This window comes from Oncorhynchus clarkii, chromosome 16, assembly GCF_045791955.1.
Source record: "Oncorhynchus clarkii lewisi isolate Uvic-CL-2024 chromosome 16, UVic_Ocla_1.0, whole genome shotgun sequence".
NCBI lineage: Eukaryota > Metazoa > Chordata > Actinopteri > Salmoniformes > Salmonidae > Oncorhynchus > Oncorhynchus clarkii.
Window position 1 is genome coordinate 15,733,901 of NC_092162.1, and position 24,378 is coordinate 15,758,278.

Here is a 24,378-nt window from a genome sequence, read left to right on the forward strand (position 1 = left end):
TCCACACACAGAGACTCATACAAGCTCTCCCTCGCCCTCCATTTGGAAAATCTGACCATAATTATATCCTCCTGATTCCTGCTTACAAGCAAAAACTAAAGCAGGAAGTACCAGTGACTCTTTCAACACGGAAGTGGTCAGATGACGTGGATGCTACAGGACTGTTTTGCTAGCACAGACTGGAGTATGTTCCGGGATTCATCCAAAGGCATTGAAGAGTATACTACCTCAGTCACCGGTTTCATCAATAAGCGCATTGACGACGTCGTCCCCACAGTGACCGTACGTACATTTCCCAACCAGAAGCAATGGATTACAGGCAACATCCGCACCGAGCTAAAGGCTAGAGGTGCTGCTTTCAAGGAGCGGGACACTAATCCATAAAATTATAAGAAATGCTGCTATGCCCTCAGATGAACCATCAAATAGGCAAAGCGTCAATACAGGACTAAGATTGAATCCTACTACACCGGCTCTGACGCTCGTCGGATGTGGGAGGGCTTGCAAACTATTATGGACTACAAAGGGAAACCCAGCTGCGACCTTCCCAGTGACGCAAGCCTACCAGACAAGCAAAATGCCTTTTATGCTCGCCTCGAGGCAAGCAACACTGAAGCATGCATGAGAACACCAGCTGTTCCGGACGACTGTGTGATCATGCTCTCCGTAGCCGATGTGAGTAAGACCTTTAAACAGGTCAACATTCACAAGGCCCCAGGGCCAGATGGATTACCAGGATGTGTACTCAGAGCATGCACAGACTAGCAAGTGTCTTCACTGCTATTTCCAACCTCTCCCTGACCGAGTGTCTAATACCTACATGTTTCAAGCAGATCACCATAGTCCCTGTGCACAAGAAAGCGATGGTAACCTGCCTAAATGACTATTGCCTGTAGCACTCAAGTCGGTAACAATGAAGTGCTTTGAAAGGCTGGTCATGGCTCACATCAACACCATTATCCCGGGAACCCTTGGAACCACTGCAATTCGCATACCGCCCCAACAGATCCACAGATCCTTTTGTCCACTTGGACAAAGGGAACACCTTTGTGAGAATGCTGTTCATTGACTACAGCTCAGCGTTCAACACCATAGTGCCCTCAAAGCTCATTACTAAGCTAAGGACCCTGGGACTAACCACCTCCCTCTGCAACTGGATCCTGGACTTCCTCATGGGCTGACCCCAGGTGGTAAGGGTAGGCAGCAACACGCTGATGCTCAACACAGTGGCCAGTCATGCCAAATAGTGTCCCCCTGCCAAAAAGTGCCCCCTCCCCCACGTCACACTTGGATTTGATGAGTTATAGCGGTTGCTTGGGTTGTTGCTAGAACATGCAAAATTCTGACTGGATTACGTAATGAACCAAAGCATCCGTTGCTATGCTGGTCGCTTGGCTCTATTTTACCTAGTAGTGGTCGCGAAAGAAGGAGGATACGGGCAGTTCTAGTTCACCATTTAAACGTTTGCTTAGTCCGCAAAAAATTATTACCTCAGAATTGCTCTTCAAGGACAGTGTTTTTGACGGTGACAACCTGCTGTTTTAGAGGACCGAAAAGACTGGAAAGAGAACACTCTTTCTTTAGCATATATATTTGTCTATATAAGTAAATATTGTTAAATAGGAATAATTTAAGCTGTTTTTAGATTGACTTTGCTAGGTACCTCAGCGTGCGTAGTCACCTAGCCAGCTACAGTAGCTAGCAAGTTTTAGACAGTTTTATTTAGCTAACATTAGCTAGCTAGCTACTCTAACGTAAACTCACTCACTTTTGTACATCGCCTTGATCCGTACAATAGCCCTTATTTTAGCACCCCAAAAACGTAATACTTCCAGATCAAATGTAATGTCAATACCATTGTAAAGCACAATTTCTCCCCTTTGCAACAGAATCAATTGCATGACCCCCACGCAGCCCGTTTCTGCATGATTCAAGAAGGCAATGAGCCCCATCTGGTCTTTTTAAAAACGGTGGGTGGGGAAGCGAAACTAATGCGTGATAGTGAGAAGGAGAGATGTTGTGTGGGAAAATAGCTTTTTTTCACTCGATCTGTCCAACTTATCACCTTATCGCCTCTAAAATGTAAATAAAACACTAAAGAGTTTATATAATGTGTCATTACATACGTATTTAAAGGTTTGTGTCGAATTTGAATCGGGTTTTTAGGGCGGTGCTAAAGTGATCTTAGAAGTTAACAGTGGCTTTGAGAATGATAACGCAAAAAATGGCTAGGTATCCCCCCCTTAACCCCGTCACTGTCCATTTCTTGTTTTTAAAGGATGAGAGAAGTGCTACACCTGATGGAGAGAGATTGTAAGACAGAAATAGTTGCTTTATGCGTGCTGTACTTTACGACACGTCACGATGTAACGGAGGGTCCATTTTTTCAACAATACTATAGATCAACGCTTGAATAGAAACGTAGTTCACACCCACGATGTTGAAGTCAACACAGTCGCTACAGTCCCATTACTTTTCTTTGTAGCTTAGTTTGAATGTTGCGGTTGCGCACATTTGTACGGAATGGGGTGAGTTCACGTTAACTGTTATTGTAGCTTTCTGTTTGTATGTAACTTTCACTTTAATGGCATCCCTCGAGGATATTTTCTTTTATCTTTCCAAGACACCACTGATCTCGACCAGAGGGGCAAATTTCAGAGAAATTCACAATTCAGGGTAACTTTAAGCACTTAACTTCTATTAGATAACAGGACTGATTTAGCTATGTACAACCATTTTTTCAACAACCATTTTCGAACTATTCCATCTAGCGAGTTGCTAGCTACATACATATAGTTCAGTGGAGGCTGCTGAGGGGAGGATGGTTCATAATGTCTGGACTGGAGTAAATGGAATGGTATCAAACACATGGTTTCCATGTGGTTGATACCATTCAATTGACTCCATTCCAGCCACCTGATCAATCAAATGGATAGGTGTAAGCATTTATGGTAATTCCAAATACCCTTAACTAGGTGTCTTCGCTAGACAGACACAGAGAGGGGGGGGTGAGAAAGGATGAAAGTGAGTGAGGGAGAGAGAGGAAGACAGACAGAGGTGGAGAGAGAGGAAGACAGACAGAGAGGTGGAGAGAGAGAAACAGAGAGAAAGACTGCAATGCAAATGTACTTGAGACTTTCAACAACTCTTCAAATCAAATTTTATTTGTCACATACGCCAAATATAACAAGGAAAATGCTACAGGCTCTTCATCAACAATGCATTTCTAGACATGGAGATAAGAAAATTTGACTAAATAAAAATACAATCAAAAAGTAACACAAGAAAATGGCATAACAATAACGAAGCTATATATAGGGGTACCGGTACAGAGTCAACGTGTGGGGGTACAGGTTAGTCGAGGTAATTTGTAAAGTGACTATGCATAGATAATAAACAGCGAGTAGCAGCGCCGGGGGGGGGGGGGGGGTCAATGTAAATAGTCCAGGTAGCCATTTGATTAATTGTTCAGCAGTCTTGTTGCTTGGGGTTAGAAGCTGTTAAGGAGTATTTTGGTCCCAGACTTGGCGCTCTGATACCACCTGCGGTAGCAGAGAGAACAGTCTATGACTTGGGTGACTGGAGTCTGACAATTTTTGGGGCCTTCTTCTGACACCGCCTGGTATATAGGCCCTGGATGTCAGGAATCTTGTCCCCAGTGATGTACTGGGCTGTATGCGCTACCCTCTGTAATGCCTTATGGTCAGATGCCGAGTAGTTGCCATACCAGGCGGTGACGATGCTGCTCGGCATCTGACCGTAAAGCGGTCTTCCAACTTGTTAGGAAATCATTTCTACCTATGGGGGAAGGATGGCCAGTCACACAGGAGGGTGGTTTTTACTTAGGAGGAGAAGGAGGCCATGCTGACCGAGATGCATGCTGGCCATTTCGGAGAGAAGCGCATGATTGCCAAAATCAACCTACGCTCCTTCTGATGGGAATTGTCAAGGAGGTGGACAGATGGGCAAGTGAAATAACCTTTTGTTTATCAATCACATTCTATTATATCTGAAATGATTATGATTTCAATGAATGTCATATCAGAGAGCACACAATGTTTAAATTTGTCACTTTTTTCTTAACTTCTTGACGCTACCAATCCCTGTAGCGGGATAATTTTCGTCTGCAACCGCTGAATAGCATAGCGCAACAGTCAAATAATATTACTAGAAAATATTCATATTCATGAAATCACAAGTGCAATATTTTGAAACACAGCTTAGCCTTTTGTTAATCACCCTGTCGTCTCAGATTTAGAAATTATGCTTTACAGCGAAAGCAATCCAAGCGTTTGTGTAAGTTTATCGATAGCCTAGCATAGCGTTATGTACACTTAGCATCAGAAAGCTTGGTCACGAAAATCAGAAAAGCAATCAAATTAACCGTTTACCTTTGATGATCTTCGGATATTTTCACTCACGAGACCCCCAGTTACACAGCAAATGTTCCTTTTGTTCCATAAATATTTATACCCAAAATACCGACGTTTGTTTGTCGCGTTATGTTCAGAAATCCACAAGAAAGAGCGGTCACAACAACGCAGACGGATTTTCCAAATAGTCTTCATAATGTCCACAAAAACCTGTCAAACGTTTTTTATAATCATTCCTCAGGTAGTTTTTAAAACATATATTCGATAATATATCAACCGTGTGTGTAGCTTTTTCCATTACAGCGGGAGGAACAATGGCCACTTCACTCAATTGCGCACCATCTCACTCTGAGAGCCCCCACCTCTCCACTTACGCAATGTGATCCTTCACGCTCATTTTTCAAAATAAAAGCCTGAAACTATGTCTAAAGACTGTTGACACCTTAGGGAAGCCACAGAAAAAGGAATATGGTTGATATCCCTTTAAATGGCTCAGGCACGCATAGGAACACAGAGGTTTCAAAATAAGAGGCTCTTCCTGATTGGATTTTCCTCAGGCTTTCGCCTGCAATATCAGTTATGTTATACCCACAGACAATATTTTGACAGTTTTGGAAACTTTAGAGTGTTTTTTATCCTAATCTGTCAATTATATGCATATTCTAGCATCTGGTCATGAGAAATGGGCCGTTTACTTTGGGAACGTTATTTTTCCAAACATTAAAATAGTGCCCCCTAGCTTCAAGAGATTAAAGGTCAGTACCCTGTCTAGCCTGCCTGAAGTTTGAGAGGGCGAAGACTATTGTTCCGGAGTTGAAGCCCATCAAAGTTGTTTCACCATGGCACATGATCGGTAAGTGTCTCAATTCAAATTTTGCCTTGATAAGTTGTTTTGTAATGGTTGCTTTATTTGACCACAGCAGAGTTCAGTATTATAGAATGTGTGTGTCAGTAGCCTTACAAACATGAAAATCTGTTTACCGTACGACACAGATACAGATACAGATAAGTAATATTCTCTCTAACACTTTAAATGTTAGGGGTGGACCACATCAGACCCTTTACGAAATCCAGGAATGGCAACAGCTGGTGTCTGACGGCAACCGATCACTTTACCAAGTGGGTGGAGGCAATACACATTAAGGTCAGTAAAGGAAGAGTATGTGCATAACTGTAAATTCCCTCCATAACCCACTAAAAAGGGTGCTTGGAACCTAAAATATATTTTAGTTTTGTATGACACCCATCAAGGACGAGACTGGCGAGGCCACCTCCAAGGCGATGGTAGACATCTTCAACCCCCACGGTTCTCCGGAGGTCATCTTGAGTTACCGAGGTCATGAACAAGGTACGAATGTTATAGGTCATATTCTGTCACCAATGGTTTGTTGTATTTATTTTTTACAATTGGTTTTTGTTTTCCATGGAACATAATCAGACATATTTCAATATCTTACATTCTCAATAGATATCGCTTTCCTACCCCCTCCTCCAGGTTTGGTGAACGGACCAACCAGACCCTCAAGACTGCCATGGGCAAGTCCCTTGATTGGTACCAGGAAGGGTGGGAGAACTACCTGAAGGTAATTCTCTTTGCACACAATAGCAGCATCCAGGCCTCCACCGAGTACGGACGGGAGCCGCAGCTGTCGACTGAGGTAAACAATGCAATTGTATACAGTGCTTTGCAAAAGTATTCATCCCCCTTGGCGTTTTTCCTATTTTGTTGCATTACAACCTGTAATTTAAAATGATTTTTATTTGGACTTCATGTAATGGACATTCACAAAATAGTCCAAATTGGTGAAGTGAAATGGAAAAAAATTACTTGTTTCAAATAATAATAATAATAATAAAACAGAAAAATGGTGCGTGTTTATGTATTCACCCCATTTGCTACGAAGCCCCTAAATAAGATCTGGTGCAACCAATTACCTTCAGAATTCACATAATTAGTTAAATAAAGTCCACCTGTGCGCAATCCAAGTGGCACATGATCTGTCACATGATCTCAGTATATATACACACCTGTTCTGAAAGTCCCCGGAGTCAGCAACACCACTAAGCAAGTGGCACCATGAAGACCAAGGAGCTCTCCAAACAGGTCAGGGACAAAGTTGTGGAGAACTACAGATCAGGGTTGAGTTATAAAAAAAATATCTGAAACTTTGAACATCCCACGGAGCACCATTAAATCCATTATAAAAAATGAAAAGAATACCAAAACTCATGGACCAGGCAAGGGGGACATTAATCAGAGAGACAACAATGAGACCAAAGATAACCCTGAAGGAGCTGCAAAGCTCCACAGTGGAGATTGGAGTATCTGTCCATACGACCACTCTAAGCCGTACACTCCACAGAGCGGGGCTTTACAGAAGAGTGGCCAGAAAAAACCCATTACTTAAAGAAAAAAATAAGCAAACACGTTTGGTGTTCACCAAAATGCATGTGGGAGACTCCCCAAACATACGGAAGAAGGTACTCTGGTCAGATGAGACTAAAATGTATCTTTTTGACCATCAAGGAAAATGCTATGTCTGGCGCAAACCCAACACCTCGCATTACACCGAGAATGCCATCCCCACAGTGAAGCATGGTGGTGGCAGCATCAAATCAAATTTTATTAGTCACATGCGCCGAATACAACAGGTGTAGTAGACCTTACAGTGAAATGCTTACTTATGAGCCCGTAACCAACAGTGCAGTTTCAGAAAATATGGATAAGAATAAGAGATAAAAGTAACAGATAACTAAAGAGCAGCAGTAAAAATGTGAAAAACAATATACAGTGCCTTGCGAAAGTATTCGGCCCCCTTGAACTTTGCGACCTTTTGCCACATTTCAGGCTTCAAACAAAAAGATATAAAACTGTATTTTTTTGTGAAGAATCAACAACAAGTGGAACACAATCATGAAGTGGAACCACATTTATTGGATATTTCAAACTTTTTTAACAAATCAAAAACTGAAAAATTGGGCGTGCAAAATTATTCAGCCCCCTTAAGTTAATACTTTGTAGCGCCACCTTTTGCTGCAATTACAGCTGTAAGTCGCTTGGGGTATGTCTCTATCAGTTTTGCACATCGAGAGACTGACATTTTTTCCCATTCCTCCTTGCAAAACAGCTCGAGCTCAGTGAGGTTGGATGGAAAGCATTTGTGAACAGCAGTTTTCAGTTCTTTCCACAGATTCTCGATTGGATTCAGGTCTGGACTTTGACTTGGCCATTCTAACACCTGGATATGTTAATTTTTGAACCATTCCATTGTAGATTTTGCTTTATGTTTTGGATCATTGTCTTGTTGGAAGACAAATCTCCGTCCCAGTCTCAGGTCTTTTGCAGACTCCATCAGGTTTTCTTCCAGAATGGTCCTGTATTTGGCTCCATCCATCTTCCCATCAATTTTAACCATCTTCCCTGTCCCTGTTGAAGAAAAGCAGGCCCAAACCATGATGCTGCCACCACCATGTTTGACAGTGGGGATGGTGTGTTCAGCTGTGTTGCTTTTACGCCAAACATAACGTTTTGCATTGTTGCCAAAAAGTTCAATTTTGGTTTCATCTGACCAGAGCACCTTCTTCCACATGTTTGGTGTGTCTCCCAGGTGGCTTGTGGCAAACTTTAAACGACACTTTTTATGGATATCTTTAAGAAATGTCTTTCTTCTTGCCACTCTTCCATAAAGGCCAGATTTGTGCAATATACGACTGATTGTTGTCCTATGGACAGAGTCTCCCACCTCAGCTGTAGATCTCTGCAGTTCATCCAGAGTGATCATGGGCCTCTTGGCTGCATCTCTGATCAGTCTTCTCCTTGTATGAGCTGAAAGTTTAGAGGGACGGCCAGGTCTTGGTAGATTTGCAGTAGTCTGATACTCCTTCCATTTCAATATTATCGCTTGCACAGTGCTCCTTGGGATGTTTAAAGCTTGGGAAATCTTTTTGTATCCAAATCCGGCTTTAAACTTCTTCACAACAGTATCTCGGACCTGCCTGGTGTGTTCCTTGTTCTTCATGATGCTCTCTGCGCTTTTAACGGACCTCTGAGACTATCACAGTGCTGGTGCATTTATACGGAGACTTGATTACACACAGGTGGATTGTATTTATCATCATTAGTCATTTAGGTCAACATTGGATCATTCAGAGATCCTCACTGAACTTCTGGAGAGAGTTTGCTGCACTGAAAGTAAAGGGGCTGAATAATTTTGCACGCCCAATTTTTCAGTTTTTGATTTGTTAAAAAAGTTTGAAATATCCAATAAATGTCGTTCCACTTCATGATTGTGTCCCACTTGTTGATGATTCTTCACAAAAAAATACAGTTTTATATCTTTATGTTTGAAGCCTGAAATGTGGCAAAAGGTCACAAAGTTCAAGGGGGCCGAATATTTTCGCAAGGCACTGTATATACAGGGGGTTGCCAGTACAGAGTCAATGTGCGGGGGCACCGGTTAGTTGAGGTACTATGTACATGTAGGTAGAGTTAATTAAAGTGACTATGCATAGATGACAACAGAGAGTGGCAGTGGTGTGGAGAGGGGAGGGGGGCAATGCGAATAGTCTGGGTAGCCATTTGACTAGATGTTCAGGAGTCTTATGGCTTGGGGGTAGAAGCCGTTTAGAAGCCTCTTGGACCTAGACTTGGTGCTCCGGTACCGCTTGCCATGCGGTACCGCTTGCCATGCGGTACCGCTTGCCATGCGGTAGCAGAGAGAACAGTCTATGACTAGGGTGGCTGGAGTCTTAGTCAAATCTTAGGGCCTTCCTCTGACACTGCCTGGTATAGAGGTCCTGGATGGCAGGAAGCTTGTCCCTAGTGATGTACCGGGCCGTTCGCACTACCCTCTCTACCCCTTACGGCTCAGCAGTTGCCATAGCAGACAGTGATGCACCCAGTCAGGATGCTCTCGATGGTACAGCTATAGAACCTTTTGAAGATCTGAGGACCCATGACAAATCTTTTCAGTCTCCAGAGGAGGAATAGGTTTTGTCGTGCCCACTTTATGACTGTCATGGTGTGCTTGGACCATGTTAGTTTGCTGGTGATGTGGACACCAAGGAACTTGAAGCTCTCAACTTGCTCCACCGATGAGAATGGGGCATGCTCGGTCCTCTTTTGCCTGTAGTCAACAATCATATCCTTTGTCTTGTGGGAGAGGTTGTTGTCCTGGCACCACATGGCCAGGTCTCTGACCTCCTCCCTATAGGCTGTCTCATTGTTGTCGCTGATCAGGCGTACCACTGTTGTGTCATCTGCAAATTTAATGATGGTGTTGGAGTTGTGCCTGGCCATGCAGTCATGAGTGAACAGGGAGTACAGGAGGGGGCTGAGAACTCACCCCTGAGAGGCCCCTGTGTTGAGGATCAGCGTGGTGGATGTGTTGTTACCTACCCTTACCACCTGGGGGTGGCCCGTCAGGAAGTCCAGGATCCAGTTGCAGAGGGAGGTGTTTAGTCCCAGGTTCCTTAGCTTATTGATGAGCTTTGAGGGCACTATGGTGTTGAACGTCAGCTGTAGCATTCTCACATAGGTGTTCCTTTTGTCCAGGTGGGAAAGGGCAGTGTGGAGTGCAATAGAGACTGCATCATCTGTGGGGATGTTTTTCATCGGCAGGGACTGAGAAACTGGTCAGAATTGAAGGAATAATGGATGGCGTGAAATATAGGGAAATTCTTGAGGGAAACCTGTTTCAGTCTTCCAGATATTTGAGACTGGGACGAAGGTTCACCTTCCAGCAGGACAATGACCGTAAGCATACTGCTAAAGTAACACTTGAGTGGCTTAAGGGGATACATTTAAAATGTATTGGAATGGCCTAGTCAAAGCCTAGCTCTTAATCCAATTGAGGATGGAGCAGAATCAAGAAGGGAACCAAGTGCTATGACATCCGGGCGAATGACTTGGTTTGGAAGAGGGACGAAAGGAAGGCGAGACCTGGTAAACCTCACTCCTCTTTCGCTCCTAGCTGGGCTCACCATCTGTTAAAGTGAATATAAAAAATATCAGAGAACTATTTGCATTTGCACACAAGATAACCTGAAGCTAGTTTCAGTTTCCCTAACACTTATATTTTTTATCTTTGTCTTCCCAATGTTACCTCGGTGGAAGCCAACAATCTTCTACAGTTGGAGCAGTTGGGACGGTCGACCACTGAATGCCCTGAAGCGCTACACTTCAGTGAAGCCCAATAGACAAAGTGCGTTAGGTTTGAGTGACATTTGAGAAGGCAAGAAATGATAGTTATGCTGAGCTTATGAAAAATGTACCTCTTTAATTTACCTCTCCAAATTACTTTAGGACCATCGACTGTCTGAGCCCCTCAGGAGGTATCCCATCCACCAGAACCAGTCAGTTTTGATCAGTCTAATTCTCTGTGCTCTGAGTCGGAGGGGGACCAGCTTGAGTTAGGCTATACCTTCTAAAAGTGTTAAAGTACATATCTCCCATTTATAACACTGCACTAATCCATCAAATTCTCACAGTAAAGTGTAACCTGTGTTTGGTTGTTTACATCTCTGTCTCCTACCCTGTTCCTTTTAACTCTGCTTCTGTTCTCCAGGAGCTAGGGGTTCTGCCCAACACCCAGATGTGGATCCACCCAATGTCCTCTATTACCAACCACCCTCCAACTTTTCATCACATAATCTACAACTACTGTTGTCATGTGGTCATTATCTGCTAAGAAAGTTGTTTTTCTCTGTGAGATACACAGATTAAGTAAAAACACTAGCACTGCAAACACTCAGAACAAAGAGAGCTGCAGTGCCTGGACTTTGCAGTCTCCTTCTTCAAGTCCCCCTTCCAAGACTGGCTGCCTGTTGAGAACAAGTGACAGACAGAACCGCCCACCCACACAGCAACCGCAACCTCTATATTCCACACACCAGAATTCAGTATTTTAGTCTGATTGACATGTGATTGTACAAAAAAAATTGTGAAAATAAATTCATGACACAACTGTACCAAAAACGATCACAGTTTGTGTATTAAAATCTTAGATATTGCCAGGTTGTTTTTCACAGCTGTTTCACAAGCTGTTGATTATTGTAAGTTGTAAGGTATCTTTTGATGGTATTTATTCGTTCCACATTATTCATTGTTGTATCCTAGGACCTACAATTTATTCAACTACAAGGGTGTACTAATGAGCTATGCGAGAGAAAAATAATTATCATAATAGAGGAGTAGTGAAATGATATTATTTCAGTGTAGATACAGACCACAAAGACAGCTACGGTAAGTAACTTTCATGTGTCGTGCAGATTACATGTTTTCTTTGCCATATCTGAAACGTAGCAACGTTTAAGACAGGGATTTCATGTTGTAATGTTAAAAAGGTATGCAAATGTAGTTCGAAGTAATGTTTTCATTAGCTACACAAAATGTGTTCAAACAGCAAAATTGTCGCTGAAATCAGCCTTGTTTGTATAGCAATGATGAAAAGAACGTCATTTAGGATGTAATGTTTTCCAAAATGCTAATCATTAGGTCATCACCCCTTTTGATACAGCAACGGATGTTAATAGTTCATCGAATCCCATCGTGCTTGACGCAGAGGGGTGCATGCTTAGTCCCCTCCTGTACTCCCTGTTCACCCACGACTGCGTGGCCAAGCACAACTCCAACACAATCATTAAGTTTGCTGATGACACAACAGTGGTAGGCCTGATCACCGACAACGATGAGACAGCCTATAGGGAGGAGGTCAGAGACCTGGCAGTGTGGTGCCAGGACAACAAACCTGTTGGTTTTGGGGAGGCTCGAACATGCCCCCATTCACATTGAAGGGGCTGTAGTGGAGCGGGTCGAGAGTTTCTTGGTGTCCACATTACCAACAAACTATCATGGTCCAACCACACCAAGACAGGTGTGAAGAGGGCACGACAACACCTTTTCCCCCTCAGAAGATTGAAAAGATTTGACATAGGTCCCCAGATCCTCAAAAAGTTCTACAGCTGCACCATCGAGAGCATCCTGATCGGTTGCATCACCGCCTGGCATGGCAACTGCTCGACATCAGAAGGCCCCAAAAATGGTCAAAGACTCCAGTCACCCAAGTCATAGACTGTTCTCTCTGCTATCGCATAACAAGTGGTACCGGAGTGCCAAGTCTAGGTCCAAAAGGCTCCTTAACGGCTTCTACCCCCAAGGCATAAGACTGCTGAACAATTAATCAAATGGCCACCTGGACAATTTACATTGACACCCCCCCCCTTGATTTTACACGTCTGCTACTCTCTATGCAGTCACTTTACCCCAGCACATGGCCTTGGTATTGTTATGTTATTGTTACTTTTGATTTGATTTTCTACTTTAGTTAATTTAGTAAATATTTTCCTAACTCTATTTCTTGAACTGTATTGTTGGTAAAGTGCTTGTAAGTAACCATTTCACTGTAAGATCTACAGCTGTTGTATTTGGTGCATGTGACAAACAGAATTTGATTTGATTTTACTGACAAATAAAATCAATCAATCCAAATGCAGTGGCCATTTGATAAATGGAAAGAGACATCTGTTACAAAACACCAAAACGTTTTATGACACTTGGAGATTGGCAAGCCACTGCCTTTGACACTGGGTAGCCTTACAAATTAGGTAGTGATGCATTTTTGTTTGTCGAGATTGACAGTCTATTTATTGTGGTGTTGAAAACGCAAACCATGTGGTGCATTGGCACAGAAACCTGCTGGTGGAAAATGTGTAGCATATATTTTATTAACTGTAATTATAAATATGGCATCAAAATGTTGAATATCTGATTTCCCCGTAGCTGGTCATTGTCTGTAGCCAACTCTGGTCGTAGTGTAGGCCTAATGAAACAGGTAGGGAGAATGAGTGAGCTCGTCCGTGGTGGTCAGCGAACCTTCAACCTTCTGGCCCGTAGCCCTGCGTGGCATCGACAGTGCCACAAAAGCATGCTGAAGTAACAAAGTCGATATTCACATTTGTAAACACACTACAGGTTTTTTTTTTGTGTGAGCGTAAACATTATTTAGAGTTAATTTTGTGGGGTGGGGTCATGTGAAAATATGTTTAACTTGGGGAGGGGGATGCATTATGTTTTGTTTAGGAGACCTTCAGTTGAGGTCCCTAGCCGCCAACATAAATTCTCCCAATAATTCTCCCTTGTTATTACACGGAACAAGCAACCTGGTCTCAGATAGAAATGTCTAATACCATTAATTATCCAAGAGGAAGAGTACTTCATCCAATTCGTATGCTATTGTACGACCGGGTAATATGTATGATACTATAAATCCTATAATTCGTATGCTATTGTACGACGGCTATTCCATTCATAATGTAACCTAAGGTAACTAAATGGAGTGACACAGATGTACATACAGAAAAATACGAATTGCCCTGAGATCCTGTCAATGGACAGACCTGAAGAAATAGCATATATGCATGCACCTGTCACTGTAGCCAGCGTGGCACATCAGCATTGAAGTTGCACATTTGAGACTGATATGACCAACTGGAGATTGGAGAGTATTGACAATATGGTGTGCGTAAAAAGTCTTACCTTAAAAGCGATATCATAAAACTCCCCGCTGTTGCTGAGCGAGGGGCGGCTCGGATAGACCACTCCGTTGGATGGGGCCGAGGCTCCGATCCCTCTCCCACTTTTCCCGGTGTCTTTGTTGTTGTTGGGAGATGAAGTCGAGCTTTTGGAGCTCCCCTTGCCTTTCATGGTCTTTTTCCTGGACATGTTTCACTGTTAACGGTGTTCCCGCGTGTTGTCTATAATTATTTGTGCAATAACTAGGCTATAAATATGATGTTCACTGATCTGAGACTATATCACTATCCTATGTTCTTTGGATAATCTACGATAAGAAAAACATTACTTTTCACCTGTGCGTAAAAATCATGAATGTAGGCTACATATCCGCGTCGATTTTTCGATATGCGCATGTGCGAGTTTATAGCTTTCCTTGTCCGTTGGAAATTGGTGAGTAAATCCCCTGCCAGCTCAAACTGTGCAGACATCTAAACAGACTCTTGACAGCTCTCTCTCGCGCTCTCTCCCTCAATAGCACTACGTGTACAAACCGTGGCGCGCACGGTTCACACCAATAAAAGGTACTAGCACACTAGGCGTTTAGTGCCCATTGCGCGTAGCAGGGGAGCGTCGTTACTACTTGTGGGAGTGTTGGTGCGTTTAAAGATACAGTGGGTTGTTTTGGGGTTTACAGTAGTTAGTGATAGCCTTGTAAGTAAGATTATATGATGTGCAAAAACACCACACATAAAAATTGATAATCACATATTTGGTGCTCACCACAACAGATCCACATTATTTACCATTCATTTCTATTGGGCACAAAATAATCTGAATCGGTCATTGTCCCATTATTTTGGAGCTCACTGTATATCTTTTATAGACAGTTATGTAAAGGTGAAACAAAAACTGGATAGTTGCATTTTCCCAGCCAATTGTTTTCTTCTTGAATAGTCACTTTACTTTGACAGACTACTTTAAAGGGCGACTGAACTTCCTGATTTGGCCTAGTTTTTCATCAATGCTCGTTATGAAACGCTAGCAGCAATAACTGAAGGCAAACTAGAGTTGTCTTCAGGGTGTTTCTTGGCCATTCAATCACAGCAAACAAGTGCAGTCATGAGTACCTTACTGACAGCGAGGTACACTAAGCTAGCTTTTCTATGGAGAGAACAACGCTTTGAAGTTGAGGACTTCTCCCCTTGTGACTGAATCGCCATCTCAAGATGGTCAGCTAATTCAGGTCTGTGTCTAGGCTAAAGCCTGCGCTGACCTTCTGTTTAGACAAGCTGACAGCAGCTAACATAGCTTGGTGAAAGCTGCAGCTGGCTGTCCTATCTAGCTGATATTTCGCTATCAAATCAGTTATGGTAGGATAGCAAGAGCCAGCATTTGGAATGTATTTCATAAGACACTTATTTTTTTTAAACGCCTTGCTACAAAAGTAGCTTGCAACTTACTGTCAACATTTCCTCACCTGTAAATACATTTGACCATAGAAACGATATCAACTACTGTGAGTTGAATGCCTGTGGTCAGCTTAGCGGTCCTACAATGCAATATTCTATAACTGGCTAGTTTCGTCTCTGCTTATATCTGCTGTTAGAGCTTTCCCAGAGACAAATGCCAGAGTTATTATCCCTACAGGCTCTAGTGTAGACTACATGTGGACATTGCACAAACGTCACCCAGTTTGAGTGTAGCTACATCCCCCAAAATACAAAACAATCAAATTGAATTGTGTTTGTTACAAAGACAAAACATATTGCTGTAAATGTCGTATTGATGTGCTTATAAAGACAGTATGCCTACACTTTACCTAACAAATCAAAATCCGTTGTGTGTCGAGCACAACTTCAGCTGTCTAACCAGAACTAGAATGGAATTTCTATGGTCTATTTGCACAAATCTAAGGATTTGGCTGTCTAACACACTGCCGTGCACAGCTCTCTGGGCGAGGTTCTGTCTGTCTAACACACTGCCGTGCACAGCTCTCTGGGCAAGGTTCTGTCTGTCTAACACACTGCCGTGCACAGCTCTCTGGGCGAGGTTCTGTCTGTCTAACACACTGCCGTGCACAGCTCTCTGGGCGAGGTTCTGTCTGTCTAACACACTGCCGTGCACAGCTCTCTGGGCGAGGTTCTGTCTTCCAAGTCGCCAGTGGGTGATGATAAAGTCCTTTCCATCTATGTAATGCATTACAAATTATGGACGTGTGCAGTCAGGTGGCAGGAGGGGTGGAGTGCATGACACTCCATCCTGGACATGACAGAGTTGGCCTCATGGGTCCAGCAGGCCAAGAACTACAGGCAGATGTGAGCTGCAGGAGGATGGCCCTCTTCTCATACAGAGTAGCCTACAGAAGTAATGAATGCAATTGCTGAACTTATGTATTATAAAAGTGTGTTGATAACTTTCAAGTGTAACAGTTCCATGTAGAATGAACCATCCTTCACATAATACTGTGGACGCCGTGTTCTGCTAATATAACAATGTGAAAATATTACATTTGTCTTTTATCTTTTATTGTTATCCCCAGCCAACAGAGATACTGTACCTATCAACATTTTGTCTGGTGGTGCTGGGGTTACCTTGCCAAGCATGTCAGTCGTCAAACCTACCTGTATGGTGTACGGGACACCATATAGCCTAAGACAGGAGTTCCCTGATATGGTTGAAGAATACACAGTCCACCCCCTATTGAGAGTACCATTCGATTGAATAATAACAAAATATGATAAAAGTTATAGATTTGTCTTGTATAATTGTATTTCTGAGTGCAAGGTGTCTATTTATTCAGAACCATCAGCGTCAAGCCCGTCCGCCAGTCTGGACTCACATTACCAAGTGCTGGCTCCATACAGGTATCTGTGAACACATATACACAGTCACTCTTCTATTGCCAATGGCAGTTAGAATAGATGATATCTGACACACAAACAGTAACTATGTTGATGTTTGAACAAGTCAGACCAAGTCTTTTGCCAGAGCCCCAATGAATGGCATAGCAGCATAGATCAGCTCCTGGACTATCATCAAAGATACTGGTCGGTCGGTCACATACACACTACAAAGGTTTTTTATTTATTTATTTTTTTACCATTTTTTACATTGTAGAATAATAGTGAAGATATCAAAACTACGAAATAACACCTATGGAATCATGTAGTAACCAAAAAAGTGTTAAAACAGATCAAAATATATTTCATATTTAAGATTCTTCAAAGTAGCAATCGTTTGCTTTGTACATTCTTGGCATTTTCTCAACCAGTGTCATGAGGTAGTCACCTGGAATGCATTTCAATTAACAGGTGTGCCTTGTTAAAAGTTAATTTGTGGGGAGGGGGGGGGGGGGTTTGGAAGGACGCAATGTGCGACTGACGTGTTGAAATGAACATTCTTGAGGCCATCAAACTACTACGCTCTGAGATAGTTGAAATGAAAACGGAGGTTGTTGCTACGGCTGAGGCCCGAATACAGGAGGTTTCTGATACTTTAAAAGCAGATCTAACCATCTTGCGGAACGAGACGGTGCCAGCAATCACATCACTCAAAACAACAACAGAGTTGCACACTACAACGATTGCAGCACTGGAGACCTCCTACCAATGTCTCCAACTTAACTACCTCCTTGGAGCCTGATGTGAAACGCCTGGCTGCAGATCTGAAAAGTGTGCAGGAGAGTTGTGTGAGTTTAGAAGGATTCTCTCGCCGCAATAGCCTGAGCCTGGTATCGGTCCCAGAGTCAGCGGAAATGCCTCGGATTTCGTTTCTGGGCTGCAGAAGGATGTTCTTGCCGTGAATGAGAAGCTCCTGATTGATCGTGCCCACCGGTCACTGAGAGGCCCCGTTACATCATTCTTCGAGTGCACTTTTTCCATGAGAAGATGGAGATTCTCAGACGAGCCCGCAATACCACTCTGAGCTTTCAAGGACAGAGCTTCTCCATCTACCAGGACTACTCCCCCACTGTTTCCAGGGAGCGCATAGCTTTCGGGCAGGCCAAACGACTGCTACAGGACCATCCAGGTGTGAAGTATGAACTGCTATTCCCAGACCTTTATGGCTTTCTCATGATGGTAAAGACTACACAGACTATAAGCCTTGAACTTGCCCATAAATCAGCAACTGTCGCTTGCGAACTGTCGATAGTAAGTAGCCTACCTGTGATTTAACTATGTTTAGTTTTAACATACTATTCTTGTATATTTGGGGAATTGGCAACCCATTCAGGCTTATTTAATCTAATGTTTTGATCATCTAGTGTGCTTGCCTTACAAGCATTCAGTCATTTTACTTTCATTGTATTAAGGTTTAACTCCTTTGTTTCCAGGTTGTCTCATTCACCTATTAAGTTTGTTTACATAGTGTCTCAGTGACTCAAAATATTTTTGGTTTATTGTTTACTGCATCCGTTTGTACCGACCCAGTAAACAGTACATGTTTGGAGGCTATGTCACGGCTGGCTGAAGGACTGGACCAAGGTGCAGCATGGTAAGCGTACATTTGAACTTTATTTAAAAATGATGCCGACAAAACGAAGAACAAAAAACCAACTGTGAAGCTTTGGGCTATATGCCCTGAACAAAGACAAAGTTAACTTCCCACAAAACAGGTGGGGGAAAAGGGTACCTAAGTACCCTTACCCTTTACCAGGCCAAGACATAGAAATAAAAAACATAGAAAAAAGGACATAGAATGCCCACCCTAGTCACACCCTGGCCTAACCAAAATAGAGAATAAAAAGCCTCTCTATGACCAGGGCGTGACAGGCTACACATTTTTGGGAGCCTTTGGTTGGTTTTGAACGTCATTCATGCCAAGCAAACTTTCAACATTGCACACACCGTTTTTGGGTCTTGGCTGTAAGTTGTCTTATCGTCCAACTAGACAATTATTATTTTACATTTTTTGATCGTCTTACTACGATTTGCTTACTTCAAATTAGTGGTTGAGAGCCTTTGGTGGAGAGCCTTGATACATTTGATTTTCTCTCTCAATGCCTGTTATAAGACTGGGAATATATTTAAATACATCTACAAGTGGTTCTTTTGTCATTTCGATTGCCGAAGGGATTCACTTTTTTTTCCTCTATTTTTGCTGCTTGATCCACTAACACAAAACGTGACTTTAAAGAGCGGGACTGTGGGTTTGGGTTTAACACTGCACTCTCACATACATAATGTGCGAACAGAACATGTTCTGTTTAGGTTTGTACCTTGTTTGGGAGGGTATTGTCTGGGATGGGGGGGAGGTGGTTGGGGGGAGGAAGGAGGTTGAATTCTAATGTTGTCATTGTCTTTTTAGTTTTTTCTTCTGTACTTTTTCCAAGTTATTATTACTCTGAGACAAGTTATTCTGGAGTTTTTGGGTATTCATTGCTTTTCCACTCTATGCTCTAATGACAGGGTTGTATAACGGGAGTGCTCAGGGTGGCCAAAATAATACGGTCAAGTACATCTCGTGGAATACCAAAGGGGTTAACAACCCTGTGAAGCGTAAGAAGGTGCTGACACACTTAAAGGGTTTGAATGCAAATGCTGCATTTCTACAAGAGACTCACTTGAGGACTGGTGAGCACTTTAGGATGCGTAGGGACTGGGTTGGTCAAGTGTTCCACTCTAACTTAGTAAAAACATAGGAAATCAAGAGGTGCTGCCATTTCGGTTGATAAAGCTACTCCCTTTGTAGCTTCTGAGGTTATTGCTGATCCTAAGGGACTTTACGTCATAGTAACCGGTAAACTGTTTTCTACCCCACTTGTTTTGGCTAGTGTTTATGCTCCCAATTGGGATGACACAAGTTTGATTTCTTCCTTTTTATATGCTATACCCAATTTAGATTCCCATTTGTTGATTTTAGAGGGGGACTTCTGCCTAACCTTCAGTGGTGTATTTATGAGAGTTTTGTTATTTCTGACCAATCACCATTAGTGCTTGAACTAGAGTTTCCCCAGCAATCTCCTATCTGTTATCAATGGCATCTTAACCCCATTTTACTCTCAGATAAGGAGTTTGTAAATTAAATTTCTTCTGAAATCACCTTATTCCTAGAAACTAATTCAACACCAGGCATGTCCTGCTCTACCATATGGGAGTCTCTCAAAGCATACCTACGTGGCCAAATTATTTCTTATACAGCCAAAAAAAACAAAGCTCGCTCTCAGCGGCCTTCGAGACCTGAGCGAAGCCATAGCTACGTTGGATGAGAAGTATGCTACAGATCTTTCCTCTGATCTGCATAAAGAGCGCCAACTACTACAATCTGAATTTGATGAGCTTTCTACCAGGCAAGCTGAACAGCTACTCTTACGAGCTCGGTACAGAGTGTATGAACAAGGCGACAAGGCCAGTAAACTCCTTGCACATCAGATCCGTAAATCTGAGGCCTCACGTTTAATCCCACAATTAAGGACCCCGTCTGGTGCCACCACAGTTATACATAAAGAGATCAATGATCAATTCAAACAATTTTCCTCTGCGCTATACACCTCTGAATCTCATCAAGACCCTTTGCTGATTGATTCATTCTTTAATGGTCTGAATATGCCTTCAATTGATACAGACTCCATGACTGTTTAGACTGTTAAGATGAAGATTTTATACTTGGGGAGATTGCAACAGCAGTGTCCACAATGAAAAGTGGTAAATCACCGGGTCCGGACGGTTTTCCAACCACATTTTACAGGACATTTTCTGGTCTGCTTTGCCCATTCTTGTCTCGATAATTTGCAGAGTGCCTTAATACCTCAAAGCTACCGCCTAGTCTTTATCAGGCTTCAATTTCATTACTATTAAATAAAAACAAAGACCCAATGGAATGTGGATCCTATCGCCCAATCTCGCTTTTAAACTGTGATTACAAAATCCTAGCCAAGCTCTTAGCCATCCATATGGAAGGCTCAAGCATGAGCACAACACAGAAGAAAGTGCAGCAGGTTTACTCGATTCAGACTCCATCTGGACTCAGAGTGGTCTAGGGCCAGTAGGATCAGTCTGCAGCCAGTACAAAAGGGCTCTGAAATTTGCAACCCAATCAAATCAAATGTATTTATATAGCCCTTCGTACATCAGCTGATATCTCAAAGTGCTGTACAGAAACCCAGCCTAAAACCCCAAACAGCAAGCAATGCAGGTGTAGAAGCACGGTGGCTAGGAAAAACTCCCTAGAAAGGCCAAAACCTAGGAAGAAACCTAGAGAGGAACCAGGCTATGTGGAGTGGCCAGTCCTCTTCTGGCTGTGCCGGGTGGAGATTATAACAGAACATGGCCAAGATGTTCAAATGTTCATAAATGACCAGCATGGTCGAATAATAATAAGGCAGAACAGTTGAAACTGGAGCAGCAGCACGGCCAGGTGGACTGGGGACAGCAAGGAGTCATCATGTCAGGTAGTCCTGGGGCATGGTCCTAGGGCTCAGGTCCTCCGAGAGAGAGAAAGAAAGAGAGAAGGAGAGAATTAGAGAACGCACACTTAGATTCACACAGGACACCGAATAGGACAGGAGAAGTACTCCAGATATAACAAACTGACCCTAGCCCCCCGACACATAAACTACTGCAACATAAATACTGGAGGCTGAGACAGGAGGGGTCAGGAGACACTGTGGCCCATTCCGAGGACACCCCCGGACAGGGCCAAACAGGAAGGATATAACCCCACCCACTTTGCCAAAGCACAGCCCCCACACCACTAGAGGGATATCTTCAACCACCAACTTACCATCCTGAGACAAGGCTAAGTATAGCCCACAAAGATCTCTGCCATGGCACAACCCAAGGGGGGGGGGTGCCACCCCAGACAGGATGACCACATCAGTGAATCAACCCACTCAGGTGACGCACCCCTTCCAGGGACGGCATGAGAGAGCCCCAGTAAGCCAGTGACTCAGCCCCAGTAAAAGGGTTAGAGGCAGAGAATCCCAGTGGAAAGAGAGGAACCGGCCAGGCAGAGACAGCAAGGGCGGTTCGTTGCTCCAGAGCCTTTCCGTTCACCTTCCCACTCCTGGGCCAGACTACACTCAATCATATGACCCACTGAAGAGATGAGTCTTCAGTAAAGACTTAAAGGTTGAGACCGAGTTTGCGTCTCTGACATGGGTAGTATGTCAGATAGTATGTCTGAAAATTTGGGAGAGCTAAACCACCCAAAGCCTTAGGCTTCTGTAAATGTTTTAAACCAATACGTGGTCACTTGCCATCCCAAATAAAATACATGAATGTTTGATCCAGTGAATTAAAAAAAGATTTTGGAAAAAAAATGGGTAAACATTGAAATAAATATAAAAATCTGGGCAACACATTCATTTTAATGACGTTAATTCTTCCAATCAGAGAAAGAGGTAGCGAATTCCAAAAAGTAAAAGATTGTTTCAAACTGTCTGCTAGAGCAACAACCCTGAGAGTGGACAACCCTGTCTGGATCTGCGGTGCAAGAAAAAATAGTCAAAGGGCAAGTTGTTAGTCCGTACCAAAGCCATGGGAGAAAAATAAAGAATCGTTATCCACACAATGAATTTGGGGCCAAAGCCAAGTCTATAAAGGGTAGCTGTTAGGTAGACCCACTCAACGCGGTTAAAAGCTTTTTCCGCATCGAGCGAGACCACCACCTCCGGGATCACCCGAAGCTGGGGAGTACAGTATATTCATAAGGCGTCTAATATTGAAAAACAAATGCCTATTTCTCACAAAGCCAGTCTGGTCAGAGTGTATGGCTTTAAGAAAAGAGTGACTATTTAAAAGGGCAGTGGCCATGCTGCCAGCATTCACCAACCCAAACCTTCCCCCGTTTTTCATCTGGTCGTCCAGTACAGCACCGTTTCCGTTAAATTGAACGTTCCAGAACATAAAAAATGTACAGAACGCAGCCCGATCTTTTTCCCACTTCATCTTTTTCAGAGCTGATCTGATTAGTCAAAAGACTACTGCAAAAAAATATCAGAATTGGGCTGCCTGTGTTTAACTGGCAGTCCAATTCTGATCTTTTGCCAAACTACGGGCAAAATAGCCCATATGATTGGTCAAAAGTACAATTAGTGGAAAAATATCAGATTTGGGCTGCCAGTGTAAACGCAGTCTTATGGTAGTCAAACATGATCCATATAGAGCCTCACAGTGGAGGTGTCATAATACCCATTAAACCTAGTGGTCAAACAGGTAAATGGTTCCAATTGTTTTTTCCACCATTCATAGGGGATTAAAACAATTCTTAAAATAAGGGCTGTCTTTTGTGTAGGCTTGTCCTGATAACCATGTAAATCTCACTCGGACAAGGGGACTTTTATCAATTTATTTGGCTCTGTTTACTCTAAAATTCAAAAATGCTAATTAGTATCAACGTAGACATCACACAAAACTACAAATCCCTGCAAGCTCCTGCATGTCATCTCTAGCTGACACCTTTGCTAACAGGCATTGTGTCAATTTAAAACTTGCACAAGACAGTTCACCAAATTGTCCGTTTAAATACATTCTGCCAATTTATTCATTAGCTAGTTAATCCAGAGATTCTTACCTTTGCCAGATCCTCATGGAATTTGTAGTTCTTTATGATTGCCACGTTAGCAGCTGTACTTAGCGTTTCAGTTTTGGGGGGGGGGGGGGGTAAATACAGGCAAATATATTGATAAAAGTCACCTTGTCCTAGAGAGATTTACACAGTTATCAAAACATCACGTCAGGGTAAGCCTAAATGACACACAGCCCTTATTTTAAGTGTTTCTAAAATCCCCGATGGGAAAAGTGGAAAAACATTTGGAACCATTTCCCTGTTTGACCGCTACGTTTTATGGGTATTATGACTCATACTTTGGGACTTTATACACTGAGGATACAAAACACTGTAGTTTTCCTAATGTTTGGTATACTAAGTGTATATGGTATGGCGCCGGAGGGGATGGATCCCATTTTACGGGCTCCTAACCAACTTTATTTTTTTTCGCATTGTTTGCAACTCATTATGTACATAATGTTGCTGCTACCATCTCTTATGACCAAAAAGAGCTTCTGGACATCAGAAAAGCGATTACTCACATCAAACTGGACGAAGATTTTTTCTTTAATGATTCCGACGCGAAGGATATACCGCTTTGTCAAGACAAGGCCCAAATCCTCTTCATTAGTGTGAAGAAAAGATGGAGGAAGAGGGCAGGGTGCCTTGTAAGTATTTGTAAACGAGTAGGTAAACCACCGCTTCCCTCCGTATTATTGGCCAATGTGCAATCATTGGAAAACAAACTGGACGATCTACGATTAAGACTATCCTACCAACGGGACCTTAAAAACTGTAATATCTTATGTTTCACCAAGACGTGGCTGAATGATGACACGGCTAATATAGAGCTGGCTGGCTTCTCCGTGCATCAGCAGGACAGAGAAGCTACATCTGGAAAGATGAGGGGCAGGGGTGTGTGTCTATTTGTCAATAACTGTTGGTGCGCTGATACCCTGTAGACCACACTATCTAACAAGAGAGTCTATATTATATCTATAT

General features: G+C 42.9%; 1 protein-coding gene across 1 annotated transcript in view; it reads right to left on the reverse strand.

Moving 5' to 3' along the window:
• LOC139367468 (ras-related protein Rab-26) overlaps positions 1–14,434 on the reverse strand; it is a 127,759-nt gene extending 113,325 nt beyond the window's left edge. The window contains exon 1 of the mRNA XM_071105681.1: positions 13,909–14,434. Coding sequence (XP_070961782.1) covers positions 13,909–14,094 — 186 coding nt within the window. The 5' untranslated portion in view covers positions 14,095–14,434. The remainder of the gene's footprint in view (positions 1–13,908) is intronic.
• Positions 14,435–24,378: the final 9,944 nt, after the last annotated feature.